This window comes from Microcaecilia unicolor, chromosome 9 (genome assembly GCF_901765095.1).
Source record: "Microcaecilia unicolor chromosome 9, aMicUni1.1, whole genome shotgun sequence".
Taxonomy (NCBI): Eukaryota; Metazoa; Chordata; class Amphibia; order Gymnophiona; family Siphonopidae; genus Microcaecilia; species Microcaecilia unicolor.
This window is the reverse complement of record NC_044039.1, coordinates 211,864,230-211,880,555: the sequence shown is the minus strand read 5'-3', so window position 1 is coordinate 211,880,555 and position 16,326 is coordinate 211,864,230. Positions and strand designations below refer to the sequence as shown.

General features: G+C 40.8%; 1 protein-coding gene across 1 annotated transcript in view; it reads left to right on the top strand.

Annotated features, from left to right (window-relative positions):
• SPATA7 (spermatogenesis associated 7) overlaps positions 1-12,388 on the top strand; it is a 116,367-nt gene extending 103,979 nt beyond the window's left edge. The window contains exons 11-12 of the mRNA XM_030214263.1: positions 4,763-4,820; positions 11,048-12,388. Coding sequence (XP_030070123.1) covers positions 4,763-4,820; positions 11,048-11,947 — 958 coding nt within the window. The 3' untranslated portion in view covers positions 11,948-12,388. The remainder of the gene's footprint in view (positions 1-4,762; positions 4,821-11,047) is intronic.
• Positions 12,389-16,326: the final 3,938 nt, after the last annotated feature.

The following is a 16,326-nucleotide window of genomic DNA, read 5'->3' as shown; positions in this document are numbered from 1 at the left end:
GACTGAAGGGGGGATAGATGGCTAAGTGGGAGGCCAGTGAGGAGTAGGTTGCAGTAGTCAAGGCGAGAGGTAATGAGAGAGTGGACGAGAGTTCGGGTGGTGTGCTCAGAGAGGAAAGGGCGAATTTTGCTAATGTTATAGAGGAAGAAGCGACAGGTCTTGGCTATCTGCTGGATATGCGCAGAGAAGGAGAGGGAGGAGTCAAAGATGACTCTGAGGTTGCGGGCAGATGACACGGGGACGATGAGGGTGTTATCAACTGAGAGAGTGGAGGGAGAGTATAGCGAGTGGAAAATGGCCAGTACCCTCCCCTACACCCACTTATACTCGCCCTTGTGGGGGGGGGGGGGGGGAGTAACACACTTACACCACAGTGCTGTCAGCAGCAGCGCAATTCTTTGTCTCTTGCAAGGATATCAACCATATATGTAAAAGCAGCCTAAGTGACTCTGGGCAAGTCACTTAACCCTCCATTGCCCCATGTAAGCCGCATTGAGCCTGCCATGAGTGGGAAAGCACGGGGTACAAATGTAACAAACAAATAAAAAAATAATACAAAAGCACAGGTTGTGGAGAAAACCACTCCCGGCTAACTCCTTACCCAGGGAAGGTAAACTCCTCCCAACATTTAATTTTCCTTTCTTTTATAGAGGTATACAAACAACTCTCATATGACAGAAAATTATGCCACATAGCATCCTCATAACAACCTTGACTTTTGGACCTGTCCATAATTATAGCTTACACAAAACAAAGTGGGAAGTGGACCAATGACTTCAGGACGTAGAGATTATGGTGATATATAAAGGAGCTAATTTTATTGTAAACTCGACACAGTACTGTGTTTCAGGCACAGGCCTGCCTCAGGAGTCTATAAGAATTATTTAAAATAAAAATACATGACATAAGTACACAAACATATGGTTCTAAAAATTTGTAAGGACGAACGTACATGTAATATCAAACGCACAAATGAATTAAATGTATATATAAAAACATTAATTAAATTCAACCACAGAAAAATAGATAAACATACGTTACATAAGTACACACAAATATGTTTCTAAACATTTTTGGACGAACGTGAATGTAATTATCAAACATATAAATACATTGAATATATATATAAACATTAAATTCAATCATAAAAATATTAAAAAATAGCTAAGGACAAACAGGTAATAAAAAGCAATAAATAATATAATAATATAGCAATAAAAGCAATAAATAACAATAAATGAAATGTATATATAAAAACATTCATTAAATTAAATCATAGAATCTTCAAAAACATGACTTGAAAATATTGCTATACTTTGATACCATTACATATAATTTTTTAATATGTTTTAATCATATGAACGTTATATCAGGAAATGTTATTGAAAATATGTATAGTGAATGCCTTATTTATAATAGAATTTATAATAGAAAGAAACATGCATAAAACCACCATCAAAAAATATACATATATAGTGAATCTAAAAGGGTTATTCTTGAGAAAATATTGGTATTTGAAAAGTCATATTTAAATTTTGAAACTATGAGGTTAATTAAAAAAGGACCTTTCATATAATTTAGTAGAGACCCAGGAAATGTGAATTTATAAAATTACTTCATAAAAAGGTAAGCAGGATATATACATATATATGAAAGTTGAAAAAAACAGATTTTATTAAAAATATATGAAAAATAATAATAAAAAATACATATTTTTTATTTTTTCATTTATTTTTTTTTATAAAATCTTTCTGTGAAGGTACATAAGCACTGCCATGCTGGGAAAAGACCAAAACCTAAAATTTAATAACGATCAATGGACTTTTCTTTAAGGAATCTATCCAGACCCCCTTTAAACTCAGCAAGGCCAGCTGCCATCACTACCTTCTCCGGCAATGAGTTCCAGAGTCTAACTACGCACTGAGTAAAGAAAATCTTTCTCCGATTTGTTTAAAACCTACCACATTCTAATTTCATCTTGTGTCCCCTGGTTCTATTATTGTTAAAAAGCATAAACAAATGCTTCACATCAGTCCGCTCTACCCCACTCATTATTTTGTACACCTCTATCACCCCTCAGCCGCCTTTTCTTTAGGCTAAAGAGTCCTAGCTGTCTTAACCTCTCCTCATACGGTAGTTGTTCCATCCCTTTTATCATTTTTGTCGCCCTTCTCTGCACCTCCTATTCCCTTATATCTTTTTTGAGATGAGGCAACCAGAACTGAACACAATACTCCAGGTGCGGTCGCACCATGGAGCGATATAACGGCATTATAACATCCTCATGTTTGTTTTCCATCCCTTTTCTAATAATACTCAACATTCTGTTCACCTTCTTAGCCGCCGCAGCACATTGAGCTGAAGATTTCAACGTCCTATCCACGATGACTCCCAGATCCCTTTTTTGATGCGTAACTCCTAAAGCGGAACCTTGCATAACATAGCTGTAATTCGGGTTCCTCCTTCCCACTTGCATCACTTTGCACTTGTCAACGTTGAACTTCATCTGCCATTTGGACGCCCAATCCCCCAGTCTCTTGAGGTCTTCTTGCAATCTTTCACACTCCTCCCGCGATGAGACGACCCTGGATAACTTTGTGTCATCTGCGAATTTAATTACCTCACTAGTTACTCCCATCTCAAGGTCATTTATAAATATGTTAAAAAGCAGCGGTCCCAGCACAGACCCCTGAGGGACCCCACTAACTACCCTTCTCCATCGAGAATACTGACCATTCAATCCTACTCTCTGCTTCCTATCCCTTAACCAGCTCTTAATCCACAATAATACACTGCCTCCGATCCCATGACTCTCCAGTTTCCTTTGGAGTCTTTCATGAGGCACTTTATCAAACGCCTTCTGAAAATCCAGATATACAATGTCCACCGGCTCCCCTTTGTCCACATGTTTGTTCACCCCCCTCGAAAAAATGCAGTAGATTTGTGAGGCAAGGTACATGGTAATACTTGTAAAACAAATAAGAGGAAATATTTTTTCATTCAACAAATATTTAAATTCTGGAACTCATGACTGGAGGATGTGGTAACAGCGGTTATCGTTTGAGTTAAAAAAAAAAAAAAAAAAGAGAAAATAGGAGTACCTGAGTTGAGCAAAGGAAGGATCATAAAGAGAACTATGAGCAGATAAGAGAGGTCCAAGTTGAAATGGGGCATAGAAAGAAAGGAAAAAGATCTGGTTGGGGGGAGGGGGGCCTTAAGGCTAGAGGCAGGGGAAGAATAGCCCCCTCTCCATAGGCGCCCAGTATAAGAGGCTTGGACAGGCTAAGCCTCCCCTGCTGTGCTCTGAGGGGTTTAAATTGTTGATTTACCTCCATCCTCACAGCAGGAGCTTGCAGTGAAAGCCCTCTAGCCTTGTGTAACCAATTGTAGAAATTGGTTTATGGTTTGTTTACCTTACTGCTGGGAAAGCAGGGGGGGTTGGCTGGAGGTGTCCTGGGTTGCCAGATATTTAATGAGGATGACTTCCTGACCTGCACTGAGGACAGATAGCAGCAGAATCGGATACTGGGCCAGCATGATCAGAAAAACTCACCAGACAAAAAGGTAGAAAAGATCATTTTATTTTCATTATAGTGTTTGGAATATGTCCACTTTGAGAATCAGGTGCTCAACATTAAAAGTTTATATTTATTTACTTATTTATGGCATTTTATCCCACATTAAACATGAATTAGGGTGTTTTGTCGCTCTACATGAGAATTGTGATGATATGATCCCTTGTTTCATATTGTTGACGGTCTGCATTTTCCATATGTGTGGTATATTGGTGTATTAGGTTCTGCCCAGTGTAATATTTATGGTACAGTAAGGTTCTGAGTGTGTTTTTGCACAAAGTTGTGCATAGTGTTTTGCAGTTGAGCGATTGTGCTTAGAATATGCTTTGAGCAACCACTTTATTCTTTGACATATGATACATATCTAATATCTAAATTTAATAAAAGGTATTAATTGTGATGATTTTATTTTTATTTATTTTTTCTCTGTGTTATCAGACAATTATGTATATAAGCTCCGCCCCTGGCTCCACCCCTAACCCTGCCCCCTTTAGCCTCCCCAAACAGTTGGGCCACCGACCGCCTATGCCCCTCTCCTTTTCCCTGTTTATATCTCCCCTAAGATCCCTGAACCTCCCTCCTCTCTTTCTCCCCATCTAAACTTCACTCCCTTTTCTTTCTGTCCCACCACCAAGCCACCCTCCTCCTCCCCTACACTTATTTGTGTCATGCCCTACCCATAAAACTCTCAAAAGAGCAAACGGGGTCTTTTACAAGGCCACACTAGCATTTTTAGCTCATGCTAAAAATCAGCTTGCATTAAATGCTGAGACTCCCATTATTATTCCTATGGGTGTCTCAGCATTTAGCGCCCGCTGATTATAGTGTGAGCTAAAAGCGCTAGCGTGGCTTTGTAAGAGACCCCCTAAATTATTCAGACACAATGCAAGGTTGAAAGACCTGTTTTTATTATACAAAATAAATGTACATTACTTAATATGCAAAATCATTTTGATATATGCGAATGTGCCATGCAGTTGCCACAGAATTTCAGAAACTTTGTTAAAACATTTTCTAATTCTTGCTGCTGAAGCTATCCCTGAGCTGCATTGGAAAACTGGGAACATTTATTATAATGTGATATTTATAGCACATTAATATCAGATTGTTACTAAAATGTATTTTGTCCAATTTCAAGTCCGTAATTTTGCCTTAAGAATTGGTTCATTTTTGCCTTTACCCACCAGGGTTTTAGCACGAGTATTTGAGCGTCATATAGAAGATAATAAACACCGTTTGGATGAGGTTTGTCCATTTTACATTTAATTTCCAAAGTTTTGAAAAACATGCCAGATGATCTTAAATTATAGATTCTTAGGGATCCTTTTACTAAACTGTGCTAAAAAGTGGCCTTAGCGCGCACCTTTACGTGGGTCTTTCTTGCATGCTAAGACCATTTTTACTGTTGATGGAAATGGCTGATTTATTCCATTTTTTAAATTAATGGCCGTGCCTTTAGTGTATGGCTATTAACAAAGATTAGCGTGTGAGCACTTATTGACACCTATTATGTAGGCGGTATGAGGCGTACGCTCTAATCTGCGCTAGTCAGCATGTGGTAATGCAGATGCACTAACCAATTAATGCAAAAACTCCCATTTTCTGCCACTAGACATGCCCCTCCCAGAAAAATTAAAAAATATTTTTTAGCACGTGGTTTGCACATGCTGATCCAAAATGTACTGCTTGACACCTGTGTGATTCCCCTGGTAAGCCATTTTAAACTGCAGTAAGCATGCATTGGCACATACCGGAGTTTAGTAAAAGAGCTCCTAAGTCTCTGAAACAATCTTGGTCCCATAATCTGAAACTAGCTAGTTGTATTTGTGATTATATGAGAGTTGAGCATTTGCATCTTAGCACAGTAAGTAATAGCTATTTTATTAAATAACTGGTTTAAAAAGTGGAAGAGGGGAAGGTTTAGGTAAGTGCAGAGAGAATAATTTTCTAATGGTATTTTTGCTTGATTATGCTAGTTTACATACATAAGGTAATATAGTAAATGATGGCAAATAAATATCTGTACGGTTCATCTAGTCTCCCCAACAAGATAAATTCATAGCATAAGATATGATGTGATACTACATATGCATACTTGATTTTTCTTTGCCATTTTCAGGGCACAGACCGTAGAAGTCTGCCCGGCACTAGCCGTATTCTCCAACTACTGAAACTCATCATTGAAGCCCACTCCAGCCCATCCAGATCTCTGTAGCCACGATTGGGACACAAACTGTAGAAATCTGCTTGGCACTGGCCTTGTTACCTTGCGTCTTCCGGCGGAGCCATGAAGCAGAGCGGACGCTGAACAGCGCTGCTCACCGCTTCCCTACTTAAAAATCTGCAAATTATCTCGTTTTTTCTATTCAATACCCATCCTTTATTTGGCTGTCTCCTGGAGCTCTTACTTCGTGTGTTTGTGCTCCTGGGGGAATTTTTTCCGACTCTTATGGCTGCAAAAAACTTGCGCAAGGGACAAGACAGGAGCCGAACTGTGGAAAGCAAGATGGCGCTGCAAGCACCCCAGCCAAGTCCCTTGGAGAGCTCTGAATGGACTGCGGAAATATCTGATGTGAAAGCAGCTGTAGCGACTGCTATTGGCACAAAATTACAACAATTCTTCGATAAAATTGATAATGCTCATGAATAGTTTTGGCCTGGAGCTTGATGAGACGCAGCAATGAACTGGCTTGGCAGAGGACTCTGCTTTGGGTGGAGACTAGGCAAGACACTATGGATAAACAGTTTAAGGCCCTGGTGGACGAAATTGAAAATCTAGAACGCCGGGCTAGACGTAATAACCTGCGCCTGGTGGGCATTCTGAAGAACGTCCAAAAGGGAGATTTGTTGAACTATTTGGAGATTTGGTTATCACAGAATCTGCATGTAAGTGCATGCCACGGGCCATTCTGGATTGCGTGAGCTCACCGTTTGTTGGCCCGTGGGCCCGAAGGTTCCAGACCGCGTGTGGTGATCTTAAGGGTCTTGAGCTTTGCCCACAAGGTGGACAATTTGCACTTCTTTATCCAGCCCGCCTTCAGGTGCTCCATGAGGGCTGTGCAGTCTTCTATGACACCCCTGTGGAGGCATAGGCCTTTTTGGATTCGCTTTCTGTGGAAAGCAGCCTGTTATCTCCACATATCGGAATCTGGAGCTTGACTTTATAGCTCGGATTAATTAACTTTCTCTATAGCCTCTGTTGGAGGCCTGTGGCATGTGGCCTTGCTATTTCAGCGTCCCCATAAACAGAATGTGAACGCTATCCGAGGAACTTACTGAGGGACTAATTTTGTTGGCTTGGGACCTGTTATTTTGTGACCTGTCTAGTGGTAAATTTACAGTTTTGCTTTGGGCTTCATTGCTGAGTTGTATATTGACAAGCTAGGTTGGAGGATGGTATGTTTGGGGGATGATTGGGTGTATGAGCTTTCATTGGAGGAGTCTTTCTCTGGGTATGTGTGAAATGGGGTTGGAGATTTGGGGGGGCGGTTGAGTGGGAAGGTTGTTTGTGGGGGTTGGAAGTTGTACAGGTTTGCTTTGATTGGAGGAGGGTTGGTTCATGGGGGAATCTTTCTCTGGGTATGTGTGAGATGGGGTTGGGGATTTTGGGAGAGGGGTGGTTGGGTGGGAAGGTTGTTTTAGGGGTTGGAAGTTGTACTTCAGGTTTGCTTGTGTGGGTGACTGCGAGTATGGTATGTCTTGCTAATGGTCTGTGGTATGATGGGGGGAACCAGGTGGAGGCTGAGCACTGGAAGACCCCAAGAAATGTGTTCTTTTTGTTCTGGATGAGTATTACCATTGTGCAGTGGGAACCTTCCTGAGAGTTTGTTCTTGGAATGTGGCGGGTATTAATTTGCCCATTAAGATTACAAAGATCTTACAGTAGATAAAGAAAAAGCATGTTCATATTGCTTGTCTTCAGGAAACCCACCTAAATGATGAGGAACATCAAAAATTGAAGCGTAGCTGGGTGGGGGAAGTACATTATACATCTGGTACTACCCATAGTGCAGGGGTGGTACTCTTGATCAGTAAATCAATACCATATCAGATTCATAAGGTGCTGGTGGGATAGAAGGGTAGATATATGTTGGTCCATTTGACTGTTCAAGAGCTCAGAACTGGTCTTTCTGAATGTCTACAATCTGGTGACTGGCTTGCTTACAATCAGGTGCATCAGTATGTACGTACGCTGGATGCTTCTACCTTGAATGAAAATGCTGTAGACTTACTTTCTGAAACGTTGCTCTTATCCCGAACTTCTAAAGCAAGTTTATTCCTTTATCAGATCAGCTTATGCAGTCTGGCTCCTGCCTTTGATTATGACACTGTGCTTGGAACAGGACTTTATTGATGGAAGAACGAGTTAAGCATGATCAGTTGCGGTTGCTCATGAAACACTTGAAGCATCTTACATGTTCATTAGCTTTTCAAGAACAGCAATATAAGGTTTTTGCTCCATCTGTACATTTCCCCTCATTGGTCCTTTTTGGCTCGAATTGCAGAGTGCCCTTGTTGTAGAGCTGAGCCGGCTACATTAGTGCATATGTTCTGGACCTGCCCCTCAATAAGACCTTTCTGGATGCAGGTGCAGCAATATTGGATAGACGCCTGTCTCTCAGGGCAGAGTTGTTCTTGAACTTTGTTTCCTTGGGTCTCAGATCAGGGCCTAATCTTCTGCTGCATAAGGCATTTTTTTTTTTTAGCCAGAAAGGTTATCTTGACGTGTTGTAGACAGGCTGCACAACCCCCATCAGTTACTGCTTGGAGGAATGAATTTTTCAATTAATAAAGATGGAGAGACTGGATGCTAGTATGGGATCATTTGCCACAACATGCTTGTAGCATAACAAAGTATTGACTTTGGGGAAGGGTTAGGATGCTAAGGTTCTGTTTTGTCACTATTTGTAGATTAGACTGTCATGAAGAAGCAACGTGTGCAGTCTGATCTCTTACAGTGAATGTATGGGGGGGAGGGGGGTGAGAAGAGGGTGGTGGGGATGAAACTTGAAAAATTACCATTCAGTATTGTTATATCTCCTTTTATGCATATTATTCTTGCCATCTTGTGGTTCTAATAAAGATAATTACAAAAATAAATTACCTTGCACATATAAGTACATGCAGTAACAGGAATGTGCATATGTGACTGAAATAGGTGCATTCAGGAGCAGATTTTGGGTGCAGTTCAGGTGTCTATGTGCGCCCCCCCCCCCCCTTTTTTTTTTTAATAAAGTATTCATGTTCATAACACTCCTGAGCTGATGTAAATGTATATAGCTTCATTACAGCCATGATTTCTGCAGCTTTTATGGGACATTTTTATTAAGACACATGGAGAGGGCTACTGTTAAATCGGTTATTTTATCATGTTGGATTATTTGGGACCCTGTGTTTAAAATAACCCAACTTAACAGTAGCCCATGTTGATAACTTTCCCCATAGGCACATATTTGTATCTTTATAAAATAGGCCTTTAATAAAATGCCTACTTGGCCTCCCAGCCAAGGTGTCCTGTCATTTAATTCCTTCCTGTGTAATGTTGGGAATGAATAGGGTCACTCTTTTTTCTTTATGTGAATGTAGCAATATTGATCTTGTTCCTCTTTGTAGAAGAGGTGATTCAGGGCAACATTTACAATTTCAAGGAATAAGTTGCTGTGATCAGAAGTTTAGATCTTTATAGTAAAATTAGTAAAAAAAAAAAAAAGGCCCGTTTCCGAAACCAATGAAACGGGCGCTAGCATGTGGTTTTTTTTGTGTGTGAGTGTGTGAGGGTGGGGTGTGTGTGCAGGTTGTTGATGTGTGTCTTTTTTTTTTTTTGTTTTTTTTTTTTGCTTGGGGGGTTGGGGGATGTGCTGTGCTATGCTGGCAAAGTGGGATGGATTGGTGTGTGGCTTTGAGGGTGTGTGTCTGTTGTATTGTGTGTGTGTGGTTTTGTCTGTCAAGGAGGTTTGTGGAGGGGGGGGTCTTTCTGTTGGTGAAATGTAAATGTGGTTGTAGGGGGGTCAGCCTTTGCTGAGTGGTGGATTGTTTTTTCCGTTTTTTTTTTTTTTTTGTGTTGTGCTGAGGCAGCAGTGTTGTTTTAGATGGGCGGAAGGTAGAGGAGCACATTCTTGGTCTGTCGGTATTTTTTGGCCGTTTCAGGGCTGCTGTAGGGGAACACTGGAAGAGAAATGTGCTGTGGGAAGCAGCGCCATCTTTTTCCGTTGGGCTGGGGGGTTCTGGGCATCCTGGAGGTGGGAGACGGCTTGCTTGAGGACGGGGATGGTTGTTTTAAGTTGGCGGAAGGGAGAGGAGCACGGTCTAGGGCCATCGGGTGGTGATCCGGTATGTTCAGTCCATTTCAGGCCGGCTGCAGGGGAATGCTGGAACATGCGCTGCAGGAAGCTGCGCCGTCTTTTTCCGGGTGCTCGGGGAATCCCCGAGGTGGGAGACGGCTTGCCTGAGGCTGGGGATGGTTGGGCACGGCCGCTTTGGCAAAAGAGGAAGGGGGTGGGGAGTTACCTGTAGCTGCGTGAGAAAACGGGTATTCTTTGTTTTGTATTATTAGTTTGCATTTCTGTTGAAGAAAGAGTAGATGCCTTTTGAATGATGGAGGTGGTGCATCGGTGTGCAGTTGTTTCGTTAGTTTGGCAGCCAGTCTCCAGCGATTCCTAGGCAGGGAAGGAGTAGGGAAACACGCTCCGCGTGTTTCCCTACTCCTCCCCCTTCCTTGGTCGCTGTTTGCTGCTGGCTGGGTCGCAGGTAATCCTTCCAGCTGGGCCGCAGCTTGTCCCGTTCGCCCACGTCCCAGATGGTGACGGGCACGTTGTTTTCCAGCTCCTCTGACTCCATGTCAAGCGATCCGAAATATAGTCTTTGCTATAGGCCCTCTGGCACTCTTCAGTACTGGCATTAGGCATTTAAAAAATTCTTTCCCCCCCCCCCCCCCCTCCCCGGTCTATTTTTGCACATACCCACAGCAGGAATATTCTTCTCTCGTTCCAGCGGTGGTTCTGTGCTCTCCGTGCTGCACAGATAATGAGCCATTCTGCTGGGGAATGCTCCTCCCTTATTGTCACGTAGTTTCCTCTGATTGGTCCGTCTTACGTTGCCTAGTGTTGCCTGGGAACGGTGTTGTGATGGTCCTTTGTGTTTCAGAATGTTGAGGGTGTTTTTTCTGATTGGTCCGTCATGCGAGGGCGGGGCAGAGAGACATGGTCAGTGTTGTGGCTTCACCACCATGAATCCATGAACCCTTCAGGGAGTGACTGAGTGACTTCAGAACGTTGAGGGTGAGTTTTATTATAGTAGATTGTGTTTTTTGCTAGATGGCCTCCATCATGTTGAGTGTTGAGAAGTGGTAGGGTAAAGTAACTTCATAAAAGAAAGTTATTTGGTGGTTATAGTCTGGTAACTATATAACATGTATTTTCACTTCATTTAACAGTTAAGTGTCTAACAGAGCTTTACTTTATATTTTTCCCCAGGGTAAAATGCGCCATCTGCTGGATATTCTCAGAGTGGATTTGGGCTATAAAGCAGAGGAAGACTCAGGATCAGTCAACGACAACAGTGACACAATGGCAACTTTACAAGAGGACATTTCAAAAACTATGCAGAACCAGAGGTATCATACCAGAAACGGAAGAGGGTATGCAGACAGCACAGGATATTTAAGGACAGAAAGCAAAACTTTACAGCAGAGTTCTGAAAAACACGAATATCTAAAGAAAGATCCAAGAGATTCCCTGAGTGACAAGATGGGTATTTCGTTAGCAATACACCAGCAGGAAACACCAGACGTTTCTCAGACACAGGAAATATACAGCAGCCTTGAGGAATTTCTGAAGGTAGAACCAAACAATTCTGCATGGGATGAAACAGAATCTTCACCAATATACACAGAAACTCCTGATCTTTCAGTTGTTCTCAAAAAACATGAGAATTTTGAAGAATTTTTCCAGAAAGGACCAAAAATTGTGCACAGCAATATAAAAGACCTTTCAGCACTACAAGAGGCTCCAGATGTGCTGCTTACATTGCCAAAATATCGCCACATTGAGGAATTTCTAAAAGAAAACTTAAGACCGGCACCCAGTGGCAAAGTAGATTCCTACCCTGGGATGCTCCAGGAGGACTCTCCAGATGTGATAGACACAATAGAACCAACTTTGAACCCTGTCAAACATGACAGTGCCATTGAAAAGACAGATGAATCCAAGGAATCGTGTGATCTTAGGGGAAGTTTTGAAGAGACCCCCCAACAATCCAAGGAGAAAGGAGAAGTGGCATGCAATAGTTTAGTAAAGGATTTCATTCCAAACTCTGCAGAAACAGGCAGCGAAGGAAGTGACATAGTTGATGTTTTTGATGTTAAAAGCCTCTAGAAGTCAATGAAGCACAGATAATATAATTTATTTTATCTGAATACTGACTACAACTCCTTTGGTATAGGTGCATATATTTTAAATCATGCTTAACTGATCAAGGCTGTGACAGAATTTTACAGTTGCTCTCAGTTAATGAAAATATATATATATTGGTACTTGGTGTGAAAGTGCTGCTCATAATTTGCTGAAATGGCTGTATTTATAGTGATACTACAGATCTGGTAGTCTTCTCAGTGAAGAGTACATTCACTAAATAAATAACTGAATAATGTCTCTATAACTGGAATCATATGAAGTCCATCAGAACCTTAGTAACATAGTAGGTAACAGCAGATAAGGACCAATTTGGATTTACATACTTCCAACCCCAGCTCAGGATGAGTTACAGCTGAAGTAGAATGAGCAATTCCCTGTTCCAAAATGCTGTGAACATCGGATGCTTTCTCCATAGTAACATAGTAGATGACGGCAGAAAAAGACCTGCACGGTCCATCCAGTCTGCCCATTCTTGTCTAATATGTTTGCTTGTTTCTAATGGGGTTTATAAGTGACATGCGACAAACTGTGTTTCGGATGAGTCCATATGTACACGTTTCTGGTAAGGGAAGGAGAAGCTTCCATCCGGATTCTGTGAAAGGTTCTTGAAATATATTAGCTGAATCTATTACCATACAGCACTAAATCACAGATATTAGATTCCTGTTAATTTCCTAATGTTTTTGTTGAATGTTCCAGTTGCTCATAGGATTTATTACTATTGCAGTAAGTAAAGCGAAGGTTTCAGAATAAATTAAAGTGTTGCTTTAGTAACTATCAGGGAAAAAAACAGTTTGTAGGCAAGGAGCCGCATGAATTCATGCATTCTATCTGCAATAGTGCTATATTGTAACCTTTCAACACTGATCAAATAAGTTTTATTTATTTACCTTTCCAAACTCATGTTCAAGCTGAGTTACAGATCAGCAAGTAAATAGATATTGTCCCTGCCCCATCCCTGTCCCAACATGTCATATTTCAGCCATGCTACCTAACCTCAGTGGTAACAATTACACTTGTGTACCAAAAAAATCCAAAAACATACACTAAACTGAAGTTGCATTATATGACATTACATTACTTCAATATGGTTTTTAACCTGCCATTGAGTGATATTTGCAGCAGTAGACTCGAAACTGTGTCTGAGTGCAAGAGTAATGTTTTGGGTTTCTTTGTGTACCTGATGTGATTAAAATGTGGCATATCGAGTCCACTAATTGCAGTGTATATTCACACTATAACTTCTGCAGGTATTTGCTTGTCGTGCTTGCTGAACGGTCTCACTTCCTCTCGGAAAGTGATTTTTGACTCCTGTATTTCTCACGTGAATCTGATTGGCTCAGCTATGTAAAGCTCTCCTTAATGCCTCAAAATAGTAGCCTCGCTCTTGTCAGTAATTCTTTTAAGCATAAATTGCACAGCTTTAAAACAGTCTCCTTCAGTTACAAGTAGGAAACTGTAAGCTGGAGTGAGAGCAGTCCTGTCTGTGTGATTATACTTGTCTCGGACACAACTGTATGCCGGGTTCCAGGCTAATTTCAGCGCTTGGTTTGCATCTGTTACTGTGTTTGGAAGCCTGTTTTATACTTTTTCTATAGCTTCGGAAAAATGTCTTACCTGCTACAGCACCCTCTTCATGCTTTCTATACCCTCAATTTTTACAGGCAGAATAACCACAGGGTTCCTTGTATATTCTGTTGCTTAGCTTTGATTGTAACCACAGAAAGGCGGTATATCAAATCCCATCCCCATCCCTCTTGTCTTTTCCCCGTTCCGTCACTTTGTGCGAGTTTTGTGAAAGGGTACATCACATTCACAAAGACTGTACAAGGAGCCATTTCCTTAAAACTTTTTCCATATCAGTGGGACTCTGCAAACTAGTATCATATCAGATAAATAAGGTTTTCATTACAAAACGGAAAAAGGAAGGAAGGCTTTGAGCATATTTCAGTGATATGGTATCTCTGTAGGGCCTGATTTATTAAATTGTCTCATTTGAAATCCATAGAAAAAACTCAAACCTCTTATACTACAGTGAGTTTTGAATTGGTAGAAGTTGGCCCTTATTTTCTTGTTTGTTATTGAAACTGTTTTTTTCTGTTTATTGCTTTGTCTTCTAACTTATGAAAGATATGTTTAAAGTGCTATTTACAAACCATGTATAACAAGTTAGTAGAATGAGCAGTGTAAAAAAAAATCACAAGACTGCAACACATAAAAATATAAAAGATTAACCTGATAATCTTTTTTCTAATGTAAAATGTGACATAATATAGAAAAATGAATGGAGTGTTAGCTATTTCAATCTCCAAAAGCTCAAAATTCCTATAATTCTTTGGATTAAATGTGTCTGATGAGGATTTGATTGGTAATAGGCATGATTGCGTAGATTTTATCACTCACATTGGTAAATTGCATTTATTTATTATTAGGATTTACATTGACCTACGATTCCAGTTACCACCAGAATACATGTAAATCAAGTTGGTTGTATGGGTCTACCAATAAATGACCTGTTTGCCCTTTAGAACCACTGTATAAGAGGCAACAAAATTCACAAATGTGAATCCCAGTCCCAAAAAATGTGGAGCAGGCTAAAGAGCAGAGGAAAACATGTCAGTCATTTAATTCCTTAGCTGTGCCTTCTCCCAAAGAAGTAGAGGAAGAATGTGTGCTGATAAAAAATATGATAGAGGCTCCCACCATATCAGCACATTTCAAGCAATGTTCCCTCTAAGGTCCAGGTATGCTGCTGCTCAAGTGACACACAGTTGGGCAGGAGTAGAGGCCACCAGGTTTGTCTCACCTGCAGCTCTGTACTAGCACTGTAGGCTTTTCTAGACTTCTAGAACGTCTATGTGCTGAGGAAGCCTACGATGGTGGCACAGAGTGACAATGGTAGATAGGATTTGCAGGCAAGTTGGGATATGTGTGTGTATGTGCATGATGTTGCATGCAAATAGCAAAGTGGGGATCGAGGCCTCTACAGCATCCATTATATTTCTATTGTGGATAGGTGGGCATTTGATCATTGTTTAAAATGAAATAAAACAAAAATCTTATGGTTTGGTGATGTGGACACATCTTTATGCAAACAACTTATTGCCAACGGGTGATGAAAAATTAATGATTGAAAATCAGTCTAAAGTGTTAGGGATTATTTTAGACTCGAATCTGTCCTATACTGACCAGATCAATGTACTTCCCAAGAAATTTATTTTCAAGCTCAGGCAGCTCCGTGCGATCAGAGCATCACTCTACCCATATAATTTCAGGATCTTGGCACAGGCAAGGTAACATCAGTTACAACTATTACAAAGCAAAGCAGTTCCTGACATTTAGTAGAGGTCACTCTGATTCTGTGTCTAACTTTATGAAAGATCTTCACTGGTTGCCCATTAAACAATAAATTAGCTTTAAGTAGCTTGCTTGGTTTCTATAGCAATTTGTGGCTTGAATTCTGAAGATATAATAGATCTTTTGTTTTTTCAGGCCGTTGGGTGGAGTAACTCTCTTACGCACTTTACAAATGGGCTATCCCACATCTAAAAACATATGTTTAAAAAGACTTCATGAGAATTCATTTTCTTTTCAGGCAGTCAAGATTTGGAATGATCTCTCTTGAGACATTAGATCTATCTCATCATATTTTACATAGTAACATAGAAAATGACAGATAACGATGACCTGTATGGTCCATCCAGTCTACTCAACAAGATAAACTCATTTTACATGGTATGCGATACTTTATACCCGAGTTTGATTTGTCCTTGCCATTCTCAGGGCACAGACCATAGAAGTCTTCCCAGCACTGTTCTTATACTAAAAGTTCTGAAGCTAACGTCGAAGCCCCTTAAAATTTACACCCTAGCCCATCCATAGCTATTCAGTCACGATCAGGGCATAGACCGTAGAAGTCTGCCCAGCACTGGGTTTGCTTCCCATTTACCGGTGTAGCCATTAATCTCTGCTAAGATGCCGTGGATCCATTCCTTCTAAACAGGATTCCTTTTTGTTTATCCTACACATGTTTGAATTCCATTACCGTTTTCATCTCCACCACCTCCCGTGGGAGGGCATTCCATGTATCCACCACCCTTTCCGAGAAAAAATACTTCCTGACATTACTGAGTCTGCCACCCTTCTAGTTCTACTGCCTTCCTGTCTCTGGAAAAGGTTTGCTTGTGAATTAATGCCTTTCAAATATTTGAACGTCTGTATCATGTCACCCCTGTTTTTCCCTTACTCCAATGTATACATGTTCAGGTCGGCAAGTCTCTCATATGGTTTAAAACACAAATCCCATACCATTTTTGTAGCTTTTCTTTGCACTGCATCCA